Raw genomic sequence first — 18,572 nt, forward strand, 5'->3', positions numbered from 1 at the left:
GTTTAAAGATGGCACCTTTTAATAGTGCATCTTATTGTAGCTAGTGCATCTAGTGCATCCCCTCCCTATCCTCACCCCACACAATTACCCATCCGACAATTACCCATCCCTGCTTCCACACCTTTGAACCTGTCACCCCCTCCTCTGTCTCCACCACTGTAACCTCCATGAAGCTCACCACCTGCTCCCTGGACCCCATCCTCACCCCTCTCCTTAAATCCCAGCTCCACCTCCTTGCCCCATTACTCGCCGACATCATTAACCCCTCCCTGTCATCTGGCACTGTTCCTTCCCCCCTCAAAACAGCCATTATCACCCCCACCCTGAAGAAACCTTCCCTTAACCCATCATATCCAGCTACTGGCCCATCTCAAATCTCCCTTTCTTATTCAACATCCTTGAGAGAGCCGTTGTCTCCCCGCTTTGCTCTTTCCTCCCACTCCCTCCATGAACCCCTCCAATCGGGTTTCCGTGCTGCCCACAGCACAGAAACTGCTCTGGTCAAGGTCACAAATGACCTCCTGACCATGTGTGACCAGGACTCCCTCTGCGTCCTTGTCCTCCTCGACCTCTCTGTCGTCTTTGACATCATAGACCACTCAATCCTCCTCCACTGCCTCTCCTCCCATCTCAACCTTCAAGGTTCTGTCCTTCACTGATTCAGGTCCTATCTTTCACACCACTTCCATTCCGTTGCGGCAAACGGCTTCCCCTCCAGCCCCCACACTGTCTTGTACGGTGTTCCTCAGGGCTCTGTCCTCGGTCCCCTCCTCTTCACCCTCTACATGCTCTCCCTTGGTGACATCATCCGCAGATATGGGGTAAGTTTCCACATGTATGCGGATGACACCCAACTCTATCTTTCTGCCTCCACCCTGAACTCCAGGACTACTGGGGTCCTGACCGACTGCCTGTCCGACATCAAGTCCTGGACGATAGCGAACTTTCTCCAATTCAACGGCAGCAAGACTGAGGCCCTCTTGATTGACTCGTGCCAGTGCCTCTGCACCTAAGGCGCTGGCAGCATCAGCCTCCACAGCTGTACCCTCAACCTCACTAAGTCAATCAGGAACCTGGGCATCTTGTTTGACCCTGAACTGTCCTTTCTCCCCTTCATCCGCGCCATAACCGGCACTGCCTACCACCACCTACGCAACATTGCCAGACTCTGCCACTGCCTCACCCCTCAGGCTGCCCAAACCCTCACCCACGCATTTGTCACATCAAGGCTCGATTACGGGAACTCTCTCCTCATCGGCCTTCCCAACTCTTCCCTTCACAAGCTGCAGATCATCCAAAACCCCTCAGCTCGTGTACTCTCACGCACCAGGCTCCGGGACCCCATCACTCCCACCCTCGCCCGACTCCACTGGCTCCCCATCCCCCGGAGGATCGAGTTCAAGATCCTCGTCCTCACCTTTAAGGTCATCCGTGGCCTTGCCCCCTCCTACCTCTCTGACCTGCTGACTCCCTTCCAACCTGCCCGCTCTCTTTGTTCAACAACGGGCTCCATTCTGCTCCATGTCTCCCGCCCGACCCGCCCTACTATCAGTGGCCGGGCTTTCAGCTTCTCTGTCCCCACACTCTGGAACTCCATCTCACTATCCCTTGGCCTCGCTTCCTCCCTTGCCTCCTTCAAGGCCGGCCTCAAGACGCTTCTCTTCGATCGTGCCTTAGGTCTCCCTCCCACCTCTCTGTCTTCCCTCACCCCTACACCACCCCTCCCCCATGCTCGGGCCCCGACACCTGACTGTTCAGCACTTTGGGACGTCCTCCCGACGTGAAAGGCGCTCTATAAATGTAATTTTGTTGTTGTTGTGTTGCATCTCCAATACCACATTGAAACGTCAGCTTAGACTGTTACTCAGACACAACCTTCTAACTCAAGAGCCGAGAGAGCTACAGACGGAGTCAGGCTGTCAGCGATTGCAGATCAATGAGTTAATGATAACAAGCCTTGCATTTGGTGTCGCTTCTTGAACTCTGTATCGGAGTCTAAGCTGCATCATGTCACCAGCATTTGCCAGAAATTAAAATACGTTTGTGGCCTGAAGTCCACCAAATACTAACTCAATATTCTGTGGTCTCCTTATGGTAGGGTGACCACACGTCTCCCATTTATGGAGGCTGTCCCTGGATGAGTTATTGTGCCCCTGAAACTAATTTTGCCCCGTCTTGAATTCAGCAACAAAGAACTGAGCAAGAACAATAAAGTTCTAAATCAGACACACTTATCAGAGGAACACAGCCATTAATCCAACCTGCTTCACCAGGAACTGACAGAATCAGTAATTGTGATGAGTTCAGTTTTTTNATATAAATGTCCCTGGATTTGGTTTGCAAAATATGGTCACACGACTATGGATAATAATACAACTTGCATTTATATTGCGCCTTCCACACTCGGCGGCGTCCCATATCAAATGCAAGGATTATAATAATCCGACCCATTGTGTGAGTGGCAGCAGAGCATTCAGGTTAAGTCAGTGCAGAAAACATCTTCAAAGGGAAAAACAAAAATGTTTCAAGTCCTGTAGTGCGTTGGTTAGAGCACTCGCCTCACAAACCACAAACGCGGCTGTGGGTGGGGACGCGGCTGTGGGCGGGGACGCGGCTGTGGGGGAGCGGCGGCGGGGACGCTGCTGTGGGGGACGCGGCTGTGGGGGACGCGGCTGAGGGTGGGGACGCGGCTGTGGGGGACGCGGCTGTGGGTGGGGACGCGGCTGTGGGGGACGCGGCTGTGGGGGACGCGGCTGTGGGGGACGCGGCTGTGGGGGACGCGGCTGTGGGCGGGGACGCGGCTGTGGGTGGGGACGCGGCTGTGGGGGACGCGGCTGTGGGGGGGGACGCGGCTGTCGGTGGGGACGCGGCTGTGGGGGACGCGGCTGTGGGGGGGGACGCGGCTGTGGGGGACGCGGCTGTGGGCAATTGGCCGCCGCAAATACACAGTCACTGCACTTTACAGTCTATTCTGTGAAGCGCTTTGAGACGTCGAGAAGACGTGAAAAGCCCCATATCAGATGCCAGGACCTACTATTACTATTATTATTATTATTAAATGAAACATTTATAAACCTGAGAGACCTGAGTTCAATTCCAGGCAGAGGGCGAAACCTTGGGCAAGTTTCCTTACTCCACACAGAGCCTAATAATAATCCCTCCAAAAACCAAAAACAATAATAAATTGGTCATTTTCAATCTACGACTGTTTGTGGGACATTGCTGTGCGCAATTGGCTGCCGCGTTCGCCCACAGATATACAGTCAATTCACTTTACAGTGTGTTCTGTGAAGCGCTTTGGGGCTTCCTCCTGACGTGAAAAGCGCTATATCAAATGCAAGGATTATTATTATTATTATAAACCAGAAAACGCCCCAATAACACCGGAAGCGCAGCCCCGCCCCCCCCCGGGGAGGGCAGAGTGAGGTCATTTCCGGTGTGCGGGAGGAGTGTTTCCGGGTGAGAGGGCGGAGCGGGGATGGCGCAGGAGAAAGGTGAGGCGGCGGCACCGGGTCCTCCCGGCCCCGGGGAGGGCGGGGCGGGGCAGTCACTACACTACAGCCCCCGGGGGTGGGGCAGCCCTCGGGGTTACATTGGCCCCCGGGAGCCCGGAGCCGGAGCCGGGAATAGGCTGTTGGGTTTATAGCCGCCCCTCGTGTCTCAATCAGGAGGGAGAGAGGGAGTGTGTGAGACAAGAGAGAGAAGGGGTGAGAGTGGGGGGGAGAGAGAGAAGGGGTGAGAGTGGGGGAGAGAGAGAAGGTGAGTGAGTGGGGGAGAGAGAAGGGGTGAGTGGGTGAGAGAGAGAGAAGGGGTGAGTGGGTGAGAGAGAGAGAAGGGGTGAGAGTGGGGGAGAGAGAGAAGGTGAGTGAGTGGGGGAGAGAGAGAAGGGGTGAGTGGGTGAGAGAGAGAGAAGGGGTGAGTGGGTGAGAGAGAGAGAAGGGGTGAGTGAGTGGGGGAGAGAGAGAGAAGGTGAGTGAGTGGGAGAGAGAGAGAAGGTGAGTGAGTGGGGGAGAGAGAGAAGGTGAGTGAGTGGGGAGGAGAGAGAAGGTGAGTGAGTGGGGGAGAGAGAGAAGGTGAGTGAGTGGGGAGGAGAGAGAGAAGGGGTGGGGGAGAGAGAGAAGGGGTGAGTGAGTGGGGGAGAGAGCGCGAAGGGGTGAGTGAGTGGGGGGGAGAGAGAGAAGGTGAGTGAGTGGGTGAGAGAGAGAAGGGGTGAGTGGGTGAGAGAGAGAAGGGGTGAGTGAGTGGGGGAGAGAGAGAGAAGGTGAGTGAGTGCGGGAGAGAGAGAGAAGGTGAGTGAGTGGGGGAGAGAGAGAGAAGGTGAGTGAGTGGGGGAGAGAGAGAAGGGGTGAGTGAGTGGGGGAGAGAGAGAAGGGGTGAGTGAGTGGGGGGGAGAGAGCGCGAAGGGGTGAGTGAGTGGGGGAGAGAGAGAGAAGGGGTGAGTGAGTGGAGGAGAGAGAGAAGGGGTGAGTGAGTGGAGGAGAGAGAGAAGGGATGAGTGAGTGGGGGAGAGAGAGAGAGAAGGGGTGAGTGAGTGGGGAGAGAGCGCGAAGGGGTGAGTGAGTGGGGGGGAGAGAGAGCGAAGGGGTGAGTGAGTGGGGGAGAGAGAGCGCGAAGGGGTGAGTGAGTGGGGGAGAGAGAGAGAGAAGGGGTGAGTGAGTGGGGGAGAGCGCGAAGGGGTGAGTGAGTGGGGGAGAGAGAGAGAAGGGGTGAGTGAGTGGGGGAGAGAGAGAGAAGGGGTGAGTGAGTGGGTGAGAGAGAGAGAGATGGGGTGAGTGAGTGGGTGAGAGAGAGAGAGAAGCGGTGAGTGAGTGGGGGAGAGAGAGAAGGGGTGAGTGAGTGGGGGAGAGAGAGAAGGGGTGAGTGAGTGGGGGAGAGAGCGCGAAGGAGTGAGTGAGTGGGGGGGAGAGAGCGCGAAGTGGTGAGTGAGTGGGGGAGAGAGAGCGCGAAAGGGTGAGTGAGTGGGAGAGAGATATTATGTCTGTGTAAAAGAGTAATGTGCATGTTGCATTGCTCTGGGGCATTCCCACGTCCAGGGGGTCAGTGACTGATATTGGTCGTGCCACGGGTGCAAGAGCTCAGGGTTTACAGCTCCGCCCCGAGTGGCTCTGGCCGAGGGCGAGAGAGCGAGCCCCCAGGCCCCCGCACTGCCCAATAGGCTGCAGAAGGTGCGGGGGAAAGAGATGGGGAAAATACTCAGTTGCAGCCTCGATATAACGCATCTCAATATAATGTCCTGGACCTGCAATGTACCTGTACTGTATTCTCTTTCTGTCCAGGTGGCTTTGTGTTACGACCCCGCGCCTCTCCCTCCGTATGTATAACATGGTGAAACTATACGTGTTAGTACAGGGAATATCTCGCTGTCCGTGAACATGGATCCCTGTTGACACTTCAACTTCAAACAAAATACACTGTCAATCCACTTTACCAGTATATCCTGTGAAGTGCTTTGAAATGTCTTGATGACCCGATAAGGTGCTATACCAAAAGCAAGGATTATTACTATTATTATTAATATTATTAAGTTGCTGAATTGGTTTATGGTGGAGTTCTGAAATGTGGCCATGTTGAGGGTACCATTGCAAGACTGCCCTGCAGGTCTAACAGTTGTTAATCAGTACGGATCCCTCTGGCTCATTGTGTAAAGCCACCTTCAGTCCCCTGTGTTGAGTTAGCGTGTGATGGTGATTGCTAATTTGAATTCTGGATACTTTGATTCTGCCTAACGTGTCTTGTTGTTTTTGCCTTTCATGCAAGTTGAATAGTCTGAGAACATTATAGGTGTTTTAGCTGTGTGGAGAGATGTGCCAAGATGTGCTTGATGGCCCACATCAAAGTTAGAGGGAACAAATTGCTCTTAAAGATGTCACTTGGGTCCTGATCTGAGTGTCCAGGGCTAGGGAATCAAAATCAACTCGATTTACTGCTGTTGGTCAGCGATCTCCTATCGATGACCTGTGAAGATGTACGTTGGATAGAATAACAATAGACCATCAGCAGCAATTTACATTTATGTAGCGCCTTTCACGTTGGAAGGACGTCACAAAGAGCTTCACAATTTCCTGGGTGTCTGAGCTGGAGGGGAGGGGTGGCCAAAAGCCCAGTCCAAAAAATAGGTCTTAAGGTGGATTTTTGAAAGTGCAGAGGCAGCGGCAAAGTGAAAAGTCTCCGGAATGGAGGCAGAATGGCTGAACATTTGGCTACTGTTATTGCGACGAATTGGGTGAGGGATGCGAGGCAGGCTGGTGTTTGCTGAAGCAGGAGGCTTGCGGGAGGTTTGGGAAGTAGGGTAGAGGCTTGAACATGGTTTTGTCGGTTCCTCCAGCGTCTACCAAGCCGCCAATGCTTGACCAGATGCCTTCAGTGAAGAATGGCTTGTTGTCTGGGGAATCCGCCTGAAATTGTTCTGGGGATGAATGAAGTACCTGCGTACTTGAAATTACTTCTGGAACTGGCTGAAGATTATTAAAATAAATCTGTGTTTTGCCTTCCCCCAGCCACTCGCTGTGCAGACCTGCCCTGTACATGGAAAGCAGCTGCTGACATCTGTCATCTAACCAGGCTGTTGAAATCCCGCAAACATTCCAGAGCAATGCCACTCAATTAAAAGCTACTTTAAGAACACACAGACCAAGTTGTGCTGCTTCGCTGTGACATTTAACCCAGTGGTTGAGGCAAACAGCTGTCTTGGTTAAGACCCTGGAATAGAACAAATATGTTATTTATTCAGACAGATCAATCCACTTAATGATAAGGACAAGCCTGGCCTTCTGTTGGTGTCTGGGTAAACCTCCTGTTGTGTGGATTTAAACTTGTGCATAGTTACCGAATAAGTAAACTTACGGACTGACTCCACGTATTAGTTGGCTGCTCCTGGCTTTATGCCCAGGAGGATATTACAGTGTCTCAAGAATTAAGCAGTGGCTGCAGGCGTGGAATTTTTGGTGTTCTGTGTGTGACTCACATGAATAATAATAATCCTTGCATTTGATGTAGCGCTTTTTCACGTCGCCAAGAAGCCTCGAAGCGCTTCACAGGATATACTGTGAAGTGTTTTTTTTATTGTGCGTTTTGTGAGCGAAGAATGGAGGGCACGTTGAAGGTTGTGCGGGTTGGTATTGTAGGAAGTGCCTGCAGTGAGTATCTGATTCCTCAATGTGATGTGGAGTTGAACTTTGTCCAAGAAGATTAGAAATGGCAGAAGGCCCACTTGCACAGAATATTCCATGACTCATGTACTCCAATCTCTTGTCCTGCCTTTTCACAATATCCCTTAATGATTTTACTCCCTAAAAACATCCAATAACAAGAACATCTCAGAGCGCTTAATAGTGGCGGAGCCTGACTCTGAGCCGGGGAGGTGGTCGTAAGCACGGTTGAAGAGTAAGGTCTTCAGGTGGGACTTGCAAAGAGGGAGGGAGCAAGGTGGAGGGATTGAGGGTGAGTGTTCCAGAGTTTTTGGGGCGTTGTGCCTGAAAGCGCAACCTCCGATGGTAGGGCGGAGGGTGTGAGGGACGAGCAGGAGGTTGGTGCCAGTTGAGCGGAAGCGCCAGGTGGTGGATCGGGGAGTGAGGAGGTTGGAAAGGTAGGGAGGTGCCAAAGAGTGAAGGGATTTGAACACAAATGTTACTTTCAAAGTAAAAACATCTATTTAAATCCCTCATCTGATTTCTTACCTATGACTTTCTGGGCATTGCATTCAGATTCTTATTACTCTCTGTGAGAAGAAACTTTTCTGCATTGTGGTTCCAGCTCGCCTACCTGCACTCTCCCTGCCCTCCACCCCTCCTGATCCCAGCTCGGGCGCTGGTATCAGGAGGGGTGGAGGGCAGGGAGCTTCCAGCATCTTGAGACATCTTCCCGATGTGAAAGACGCTGTATACATGCAATTTGTCGTCGTTGTCAAGTCCTCTCAGAACACTAAGGGAAAACCTCGCTGACTGGTTATTTTCTCAAACCCTTTCATAATTCTAAACACTTCAATAAGAAGGAGTTTGGAAGGAGGTGATGTTTATATGGAAAAAAATAGGCAAAACTGTAAGCTGTTTATGTTGATGGCGCTCAGTCTTTTCCTGCACTTGTCTCAGCAGGACAGGGTGAGGATATTTTTGAAGTGCTGGACGTTGCTGAATATGCCAAACGGCAGAGATGGTGGAACCGGTTCTTCGGACGAAACTCTGGTCCAATTGCCGAGAAGCATACGGTGGCGACACAGCTGATCATCGGAGGAGCCAGCGGCTGGTAAGTCGGTTATTCACTCACGACCTAATAGATAGAACAGTGAAGCTCTGAATGACTGCTCTGCGTGTCCCATGTTGGGAGGGAAGGAATCTCATTATATTGGAGATGTTGTATCATCCACAAGTAGTTTTAGACGAGTGTGACAATGGCAAGTGGTGCATTACAAGTCAGGCTGGAAGGAGAATGTTCCAGCTGCAACATCCAGTCTCTCCTCCCTGTTATCTGAACTCTTTCAACTCGGAGTTGTTCAGAATTCTGTAAAATGTTCCATGCACACAACCAGCCAAGCCCATCCTAACTGTGCCTAGAGTGTTGCCATCAGCGGTCGGGCCTTCAGCCTTCTGCCCCACCCTTTGAAACTCCATACCCCTGTCTCTTCACCTCACCCACTCCCTTACCTCCTCAAGGCCCGTCTCGATACCCCTCCTCTTCGACCATGCCTTTGAACACCCTCCTACCCCCACCACCCTGCCCTCATCCCCTCCTGATCCCACCAACAACAAAAATTATATTTGTATAATGCCATTCACATCGGGAGGACGTCCCAAGACCCTGGACAAGCAGTGTTTCGGACCCGAGCTGGGGGTCCGAATTCGGGAGGGTGCAGGGCAGCTCGGGTGCAAATCGTTGACTGTCCAGCACTTTGGGACGTCCTCCCGATGCGAAGGGCACTGTAAGTAATGTATCTTGTTGTTACACTTTTTGAGGTGGAATTGCAAGAGGGAGAAATCTACTTTTTTTCCCCACTTATTTTAGTTCTCGCGCATTCACTGTTTCTTCCCCTCCGGCCCCAGCCTTGTCTCTGTGACCGTTACGAAATGGAGCTGTGAATTGTGCAATCTCTCTAACCCGCTCTCCCCCGCAGGTGTGCAGGCTTCCTGTTTAAGAAGGTGGGAAAGCTGGCTGCGACAGCGGTGGGCGGAGGCTTCTTCATGCTACAGGTGAGAGTTTGCTGAGAGCATTGATGGAACAGTACATTAGGTAACAAAGTCGGACGTATTTGAAGTAATCTGTGTTGGGGTCGAGGAGTTGGGGAATCGAAACATTTAAGCCTTCAAAAATCTAAATAATGTGTGTGCATTTCCTCTTTCAGATGTGAAAGACGTTACATAAATGTAATTTGCTGTTGTGGTTGATTGTGTTTTACTGTTATCTGCAAGCCATCTCGTTAATTTACAAACTCTTAAATGAGCTCTTAAATACTGCTCAAATGGGCAGCCCAAGAGCTTTCCTGACCATTTATTTTGTTTGGTGTTTATAGCTACGGTTCGGTGTCTTGAGTTCAGTGCGAGAGCTTAATTTTTCATGATCGTCCCCAATCAATACAATGTGACACATAGTATAACTGTGACTTCTTGCTCTGCTCTGCAAGTGAGATCTTTTCATACGTGGGATCCAGACAGTGAGCATCTCTCTTCCAGAGTTCAATTCCAACTTTGAATCATAGAATCAAAAAATCCTACAGCACAGAAGGAGGCCATTTGGCCTATCGAGCTCTTTGAAAGTGCTACCCAATCAGCCCCACTTCCCCACACTTTCCCCATAACGTTACCATTTTTTTTTCCTTTTCAAGTAAATATCCAATTCCCTGTTGAAAGTTATTATAGAATCTGCTTCCACCACCCTTTCAGGCAGTGCATTCCAGATCGTAACTACACACTACGTAAAAAAGAAAAAAATTCTAATCATCTCCCCTCTGGTTCTTTCAGAATATCTTAAATCTGTATCCTCTGGTTACCGACCCACCTCCCAGAGGAAACTTTTTCTCCTTATTTACTCTATCAAAACTCCTCATAACTTGGAAGGGGGGAATGACTGATATTTCTCTGTCTTCCCCATCCTCGAGCTGCCATGGCCAACTGTAGCAGCCCTCCTATCCTCACTGCCATCATGCTTGAGAGCCAATTGAGCACATGCCTATTCCTAGCTCACATGGTGCATTATGTGTTGAAATATGATGTGCTGTGGATGTATTTCTTGGGGCTCATTGCAAAGGTGAAGTCTGATTTTCACGGGTTTCCTTTCAGGTGGCCAATCACACGGGGTACATCACTGTTGACTGGAAGCGAGTGGAGAGAGACGTAAACAAGGCGAAGAAACAGTTGAAGATTGGCAAGAATAAGATACCCTCGGAAGTACATGGCGTCCTGGAAGAGGTACATATACAACAGTGTGCAGTCGGTCAGATCAGCTGTAGATCATGCTAGTTCTATTCCACTAAAGAGTTTAAACAGCGTAGACAGAGATACCCACATATCTAACCATTCTCAGGCCTTCCTTGGCTTTAAAATTGCTGCTCCTTTAATAGGAACTGAATATTTAAATTTTGATTTAATGTAAGTTGACCTTTTAAACCAAAGCTAGAGTGATTACCTTTACACCGGGATATAATCTTCTACTATCCATAAAGATGGTTTCAAATAACCATCTGATTCACTTACTGTGTGTTTGGAATAACCTAGTGTCCAGATCTAATTCCAAAATGGTCTGTCTGATAATAGCAGGTCTATCTGAAACAAATCAAACATTCTCTATACGTGAAGAAGGGAACAGAGGCCTGGAAAGTGCATGAGGAAAGGTGGAGTATTAACACTGACATGGACTAGGTGGGCTGAATGGCCTGTTGCCATGCTATAATGATGGTCTGTGTAATTCACTGCAATGAAAGCAAGTCCACAGAATGAAAAAGTGCTGTCTGTTTAGCCTTTAGCAGTGGGCGGCAAGGGTGGAAGAGGCTGAAAGGGAGACAGCACCTTTTTGCTTCGGGTCACCTTTCTACAGCTGGAGCAGAACAGCCAGTTAATATGTGGTATAAACCCAGCAATACACCAGCTCTAGATTTTAGCACTAGAATTAATCATTCATATCTAAACGTATCACCATCTGTATGTGTTAGTAACACTCTGTAAGTGTTAAATTTATTGTTGCTGGTTTAAGCTTGCTGCCTCAAAACATGATTGTTGTGATTATACTCGAGTCTCAAGCTGATGGTTACTTAACACTTGCAGGAATACGTTTACTCATTTTGGTTGAAAAAAGTTGGGAGTTTTGTATAAATTTAGTTGGAACCTGTTAAGCTTGTTCTCCAATATTGTGGACTGCCCCTGACACCTCCTCTGTACAGTGTGTTAGCAGTGAGTAACAACTAAATCATTCTGTGTTCTCCACACAGGTCACTGTCTTTGTGAAGAAGAATATTGTTCTCACTGGCGGCTTTGTTGGTGGTTTCTTACTTGGACTCGCGTCATGAGGATTATTTGAAGAACTATATGTTTTTATTAGTTTCTCTGCTGCTCCCCAACCCTCTCCCCAAAGCTAATGATTGTACAGTATGAGCTTGTAGGGTATGTGGGTGCCACACACAGTGTTTAGTTACTGGCTTCAATATTGCATTCTAGTCTAGAAGGTTAACATTATTGAATTAAGTCATGGTCTTCACTTTACATCAGAATGGACAAAGGGAATCAAAAAGGGAGGCAATAGGATTGCTTGTCCCGTGAAAGACCTGTTGGTGATTTTTAAAGGTACAACAAACTATAGACCCTTTTTGGACAAAAGTTGCAATGGTGTGACTCTAGGCTTGGATTGCAAGGTTGTGATTCTTCACCACCCCCTACCTCGACCAGCTCAAACTATCACTGTCTGCTACAAGTGTTAATCTGACATCAGTTTAGATGCTGGATCCTTCTCTTACATGCCTCTCTAAATAGGACTCCAAACCATCTTCGCTGGGCCCGTATCCATCCAGTGAAGAAGCATCAGTGTTAGTGGAGGGTGAGAGCTTTTGAAGCCTGCTTAGAAACGATCCATCATAATACTATGACTTGTCACTATGGTGCCACTTTACTTCCTCTCCCCGTCAGGCACTTTTAAAACCCAGCCAAGATGGTGTCACGGTCCTATTGCGTGGTTATCCCGTGAGAATTGAGAGGACTGCAGTTGTCATTTTAATAGGAATTTTACCAATATTCCCCAGATCCTCATGGAAATCTTGAACGGTCTCTGCCAAAAAAAATAGCTTCAAAACAGTGGTTGTCTTGGTGCGCACATTTTGGGATTGCTTGACCATAGGTCACATCATCTGTGTTTGCATGCTTATCGGGCTGTGTGCTGCACGGTGCTAAGCACAACACCCTGTAATTACTATGTGTTAAGAAGTACGCGAAGACTGAACTGAACGCTCCCCAGAAAAAATGTTCTGCAAACACTTGACAGCTGATGGCACAGCTGATTTAGAATAGCGCTGTTTAGCATTTTAAAAGATGGTATGTCTGATGGCATTTAGATGCAGAAACACAATCTCTATAGAGTTCAGATGACTTTTTATATATGAATGCTTTTTTTTTGTCTTGTGATTTGCAATAGAAACTGCAGACCGTTCTAGCTTTGAAGTCGCTCCCTGCTACTTATTCACTGCTTGTCACTGCTTACTGCACTCTGGCACGTGCTTTCAGATTATTGTAGCTCCCCTTGGGTTGAGACCTGCCTGGATGGCTTTGTATGTTTAATCAGTAGCTAAGACAAGGAGATCATCAAGTTCCCAAGTTTGTTCCCTAATCTACCCTATACTTTATATTAAATCATCTCAAGTGGAGTAGTCCCAGGTATGCTGTAATAGGCCCCAGCTCCCTTTTCTCCCAGGTTCTTTTGCTTTCCTACTCCCTTTTGCACGTGTAGACACTGGGTAAAGTATAGTCTTGCTGACCTTGTTGTCCCACTTGAGGTTTCTATTTCTAGCAACAAAAATAGATATAATTTCTTGACAGCATATATGTTTGCTGTGCTGTATGGTGTCAGTCTTGTTAGAGCTGTTATCCTTAGATGTCCCATCTGCTTGGATGTTCTAGATCCAATGACACTAATGGAAAAACAAAGGGAATTCCTCTGCCAACGAAGGGTTTCCCTGCCAACAGTCCTTCAGATTAACTGGGTTGTTCACCTATAGCTGCTTGTGAGGTTTTGCTGTGTGCTGTATAAGCGTTCAGAAAAAGTCACTGCACTTGACTAATTACTGTTGTGACATTTTGACGTAAAGTGCTGTTCAAAATGCATGTTCTTTCTAGAATGGTATCACAGTCCTATTGTGTGGTGATTTTCATCTTAAACCTTTGTGGTGCAGACCCTGTGCTCTTTACCTCAAGTTCCTGACTTGATTGGCAGAGACTGCAGGTTCAAGACAGTGCTTCCTTGTCTCAACTCAACCCGGTCACTCCTTCACAGGAACACGTGCAACTTCTTTTTCTGCTACTGATGCAGCTTCGGTTTGCTGGTAGTTAAACGTAAATCAACGGCTTTTTCCAGCATTTATTGCTAAAATTAAGTTATCCTGGAAAGTAGCAATTTTTATGAAGTATTAATGCTTTGAAAGGTTTTGTAAATGTACTGTTTTGACTTTAGTCTGGTGGATTTTGTGGAAGTGCAGAGGGTTGACGCAGCGATGTGCTTTTGTGGAGATGGTGATGTGCTCTGCAGCCTGATCCTGTGGCCAGTTTGTAAAGTTTATTCTGTTAAGGCACGCACCCGTTTACTTCCGTTGCTCAGTACAAGACTCTTTTACTGAATGTTTTGCCACTTTGTGCCTCTTATTTACTCCACTTATTTGTTCATTGTATCTTGTGTAAATCGGCAGATTGGAAGAGAGAGTGCAATTCTGGTAACTTGGGTGTGAAAATGCCCCATAAAGGAATTTTACCAAATGCTTGTGTTGATCTTACTGCAAATGAGCCACTGATGAGCGCTCCGAGAAGCTACCCTTTTGAATGCAAGTTGTTGTTGAGGGCCCCCTGAGTATTTAATACTCCAGTCATCACTGAACAGATGAAGTGACCTGAATCCAGAAACTTTAGTCCCAAGCCAGTTGCTCAGAATGTTGATCTATCTTAATATTTTATAATATAATAGTAATAATCCTTGCATTTGATATAGTGCCTCATCACATCATCTAAACATCTCAAAGTGCTTCAGAGAATATATACTGTGCAGTGGAGTGACTGAACTTTGTGAGCGAAAAGCGGTAGCCGGTTTGCACACAGCAGTGTCCCACAAACAGTCTTGGATTGAGTGACTATTTATTTGAAGGGATTATTAGCCCCAGAAAGACCATAAAACCATAGGAGCAGGAGTAGGCCAAACAGCCCCTCGAGCCTGCCCCGCCATTTAATAAGATCAGGATGATCTAACCTAATTCCATTTACCCGCCCTATCCCCATATCCCTTAATCCCTCTATCCTTTAGAAAAGCGATCCACCAATCGACTAACAACCGGGTTCCTACTTACTGCTAGGTAAACAGGCGTGTGGAGTAAGGAAACTTGAATCAAACCCATGTCCTCTCATTTACGAGGCGAGTGCTCTAACCACTAAGCTACAGGACTCCATTTGGGGATCAACTCTTCATTGAAACAGCCGAAACACTCCTTGATGGATACCTGGTGCAAGTGGTTTCAGATTGCCTGAAAGGAGGACAGTGAAAAGTCTATCTGTTCTCACACATTATGAGCAGATTGCATGATTAATCCAAAACCCAGGATTAATTTTATTCACTGCTGTCTACTTTTGCAATGTTTTAAGTTTTGCTTTAGTGCTTTAGTTTATTCATTACTGTAACACCTCACCACTGCAGTAAACTCCATGATAACACTTGATGATCCCCACTATGCATTAAGAGGAAATTAAGTATTGAAGATTTATAAGAAATGTAAAGTTCACGGCTTTTGAAAATATCCAACATAAACTTCTGTAAAGCTATCAAATTTCATTTGGATTTGTTCTCAAAAATTTCTAATAACTGGATTTTTGCTTTTCAACAAGACAGACCAACAAGATCGATGATAATAACAATCCTTCCATTTAATATAGTTTTACCACATCGTTGAGATGCTCAAAACCTTTCACGGGATACACTGTAAAGCGGTTTGACTATTTTGTGGGGGAAACCCGGCAGCCTGTTTTGCGCAGCAATGTCCCATAAACAGTCGTGAAGTGAATGACCAATTTTACCTGAGGGATTGTTGCCCGAGACACCAGGAGAAACTCCCACCTCTTTTTGAATTGCGCCATGGGATCTTTAATATTCACCTGAAGGGGTAGACAGGACCTGTTTAATCTGAAGCTCGACGCCTCTGACAATGCAACCCACCCCTTGGCCCAACACTACATTGGAGTGTCATCTTAGATTATGTGATTCCAAGTCCAAATGTGGGGCTTGAACCCACAACCTTCTGACGTGGCGGCGATGTGGACATTGAGCCAAGCTGACACACAAATTATACGAACGGGCTGACAGCTGACTCCAGGCTTGATGCTACAGTGATTTCTTTGAAATTGAAGTCTTAGTCATGGTGATTATGAAAAGGTGAGTGTTACGTAAAAGCCATTGTGCCTGTTATCAATGGCGCTTCTCAGTCCAAAAATTGCTTGTTTTTTTCTTCCTGCTTGATCAGGAAGCCTGAACAGCAGACTGACCTCTTTGCGTGAATCTTGCAACACTTATGCATTTCTTCGATCACATGCTGACATTTGCTTTCCTGATAATGATAAGCTGCAAAAGAAAAGTGAACAAGAGCAGTGTGATACACCCAGAATTCTCTCGCTAACTACAAGACTTCAAGCATGCAAGAGATGTGCTAATTCAGTGGTTGTTAAAATAATACTTGCATTTGATATACCGTCTTATAATGTTGTTGAGACATCTCAAAGCTCTTCACTGAACATACTGTACACTGAATTGATTGTGTTTATTGAGAGTGAAATGAGGTACCCAACAGCGCACAGCAGTGTCCCACAAACTGTGGTGATTTGAGTGACCAAATTTTTTTAGGGATTATTACCCCTGGAAAAGTGATCCACCAATCGACTAACAACTGGGTTTTTCGGGGTGTGGAGTAAGGAAAGTTTCCCAACATTTCTCCCTGCCCAGTAATCGAACACGGGTCCTCTCGCTTGCAAGTCGATTACTCTAACCGCTAAGCTACAGGACTCCTGTAGCGTGTTGGTTAGTGTATTGGTTAAAGTGACTATCTAGCAGGAAACTAAACCATACAGATCTGGAAGGTCCACTTTGAGGCTGTGTCCAAGGCAGTGGGATGCTACCCTGCGTAAGGGGCACTCTATAAATGTAAGTTGTTGTTATGCTGAGTTAGCTAATCTGAGACAGGGCAGCACTGGAGTACTATAATTGTCCTAATGTTTGGGAGAGAAAAAAACAACCAGGGTTCCTAATCCCAATTTGCTAAATATAAAGTACTAATATAAATAATAGCCAGTACTCGGCATCAAACCTCCTGTGCCTGCTAAACTGAATGGAACTGCTGTCTATTCCTTGTAACAAAACATCACTCAAGCAGCCCTAATGCAGGAGGAGATAGGACCAGGTAAAATATTAAATGAAGACTCCTCCCTATGAGATATCTGCACCAGTCTTTGTCAGCCCATGCCATGGTCCTTTAAATAAAGACAACCTTAACACATAAACTTAAATAATAATAATAATAATCCTTGCATTTGATTTTGAGTTTTATCACATTGTCTAGACATCTCAAAGTGCTTCAGAGGATATATTGTACAGTGGATTGACGGTGAACTTTGTGAGCGAAAAGCGGCAGCCAGTTTGCGCACAGCAAAACCTCTAAACTTCACCTTGTAAACACTTCTGTATTTCACAGGCCTGGGTCTGGCAGGGGTCTCTGGTCGACATACCAACACGTCTGAAAATAAGAATACAGAAAATGACTTGTTGCAATGTATGAAGTGTGTTGGTTTTAGGCTGCTCCTGCGCTACACAGTGAGATGGATCCTTATAGACCACAACTACTCGCTAACTAACGTACCAGTCAACAGGAGTTTCAGCAAGAGACTGGATTGGGCCCTTAGCTGTGAAAACTGCCAAAGCCGTTAATTGTGGGTTACTGACACAGTGCAAACGCAGCACTGGCATGTGAGGAGTTTGAGGGGATTGTGGCAATGGCAGTTCTCACCACGTGTGATATTTGAGCCAGTGTCCTGTCTGTGTATAACCGTCAGGTCCGAGGGAACGGATGGCTGGATATGGACTATGGAGTTTGAGACTCGGCTGTCAATACAGCCCTATACTTATTTTAGATGTTTTCAGGTAATTGGACACCTCTGTCCCCATTATCTTTTTTCGTAAATGTGTTGCCGCATCACTCGAGCTTCGTGCTGTTTTGATATATAAATGCATTTTGTATTTATTTGATATCACGTCTCCAAACACAGAATGCCTTATGCACAGACTCCCTCTGGCTGTGCCTTATACACAGACACGCCCACCCTCCCCGTCTGACTGTTCCTTGTGCCAGACACCCCCCATCCCTCACCCCACCCCCGTGTCCCCCCCCCCCCAACCTCTCTAGCTGACTCCGCAATTGTGTGCTGCTGCGTTTGCCAACTTTGCTGTTGCTGTTGTTGTTGTTTGAGCGCCTTGGGACGTCCTCCCGACGTGAAGGGCGCTACGCAAATGCAATCTTGTTGTTGTTGTTGCCTACGGGTCACAGTAAATCCTGTGAAGGCGCTTCGGGACGTCCTTCCGACACAATGTGATACAGCGCTAAACCAAATGGAAGGATTATTGTTGTTGTTATTGTGATGTACAGAGTCTGTCTGACTCTCACACACACACACAGACACAGGGACACACAGACACGGGGTCACAGACACGGGGTCACAGACACACAGGGTCACACAGGGACACAGGGTCACACAGACACGGGGTCACACAGACACAGAATCACAGACACACAGGGACACATAGACACACAGGGACACACAGACACACAGGGATACAGGGTCACACAGACACACGGACACACAGGGTCACACAGACACACAGGGACACACAGACACACAGGGATACAGGGTCACACAGACACACAGGGACACACAGACACACAGGGTCACACAGACACACAGGGACACACAGACACACAGGGTCACACAGACACACAGGGTCACACAGGGACACAGACACGAGCTCTGCCTGACAGCCCCCCCCCCCGTACCTGCCTGGAGCCGCCGGTGTGTGCACCCGCTAATCTGTCCCTCTTCCCCCTTTGATCACTTGGGATTCATTCGTTTTTTTCACATACATTTGGGCAAAAATAAAAGGGTTAAAATCACACCCGAGAATGACAGACATTTGCACAGACAGCACTGGAGCTTCACTTTTATGTATTTTTATTTATTTTTGGTGGGGGACGTGTGTCTGTGGGGGGGTGTGTGTGGGGAGGTGTGGTGTGTGTCTGTGGGTGTGGGTGGGAGTGGGGGTGTGTGTGTGGGGTGGGAGTGGGGGTGTGTGGGTGGGGTGTGTGTCTGTGG

At 47.7% G+C, this 18,572-nt stretch overlaps 2 protein-coding genes across 5 annotated transcripts; one reads left to right on the plus strand and one right to left on the minus strand.

The window, feature by feature from the left end:
• The first annotated feature begins 3,421 nt into the window (after positions 1 to 3,421).
• On the plus strand, positions 3,422 to 13,937 carry fundc2 (fun14 domain containing 2). Of its 2 annotated transcripts, none has more exons than XM_007891325.2 (5): positions 3,422 to 3,494; positions 8,088 to 8,241; positions 9,107 to 9,182; positions 10,269 to 10,397; positions 11,414 to 13,937. In XM_007891325.2, exons 1-5 carry the CDS (start codon positions 3,479 to 3,481, stop codon positions 11,489 to 11,491), a joined length of 453 nt encoding a protein of 150 aa, XP_007889516.1. In that variant the 5' UTR covers positions 3,422 to 3,478; the 3' UTR covers positions 11,492 to 13,937. The 2 variants fall into 2 exon arrangements, with proteins under 2 accessions (XP_007889516.1, XP_007889517.1); XM_007891326.2 differs by having other exon boundaries at positions 8,091 to 8,241.
• Positions 13,938 to 15,453: 1,516 nt separating this feature from the next.
• On the minus strand, positions 15,454 to 18,405 carry cmc4 (C-x(9)-C motif containing 4 homolog (S. cerevisiae)). 3 transcript variants are annotated; one of them, XM_042340754.1, is made up of 3 exons: positions 18,261 to 18,405; positions 16,878 to 16,945; positions 15,454 to 15,780 (listed from the first exon to the last, which is right to left on the minus strand). In XM_042340754.1, exons 2-3 carry the CDS (start codon positions 16,933 to 16,935, stop codon positions 15,641 to 15,643), a joined length of 198 nt encoding a protein of 65 aa, XP_042196688.1. In that variant the 5' UTR covers positions 16,936 to 16,945; positions 18,261 to 18,405; the 3' UTR covers positions 15,454 to 15,640. The 3 variants fall into 3 exon arrangements, with proteins under 3 accessions (XP_042196688.1, XP_042196686.1, XP_042196687.1); XM_042340752.1 differs by having other exon boundaries at positions 18,257 to 18,405; XM_042340753.1 differs by lacking the exon at positions 18,261 to 18,405 and adding an exon at positions 17,604 to 17,629.
• Between the last annotated feature and the right edge of the window lie 167 nt (positions 18,406 to 18,572).

The sequence above is a fragment of the Callorhinchus milii genome, unplaced genomic scaffold, assembly GCF_018977255.1.
Source record: "Callorhinchus milii isolate IMCB2004 unplaced genomic scaffold, IMCB_Cmil_1.0 Scaffold15, whole genome shotgun sequence".
Taxonomy (NCBI): Eukaryota; Metazoa; Chordata; class Chondrichthyes; order Chimaeriformes; family Callorhinchidae; genus Callorhinchus; species Callorhinchus milii.

Coding starts and splice junctions, on each gene's coding strand:
- fundc2 (XM_007891325.2), top strand. Junction 9,183..10,268: donor GAGGCTTCTTCATGCTACAG/GTGAGAGTTTGC, acceptor GTTTCCTTTCAG/GTGGCCAATCACACGGGGTA. Junction 10,398..11,413: donor TACATGGCGTCCTGGAAGAG/GTACATATACAA, acceptor TTCTCCACACAG/GTCACTGTCTTTGTGAAGAA.
- cmc4 (XM_042340754.1), bottom strand. CDS start 16,935: ATGTCGACCAGAGACCCCTGCCAGACCCAGGCCTGTGAAATACAGAAG. Junction 15,781..16,877: donor AATACAGAAGTGTTTACAAG/GTGAAGTTTAGA, acceptor TTTCTTTTGCAG/CTTATCATTATCAGGAAAGC.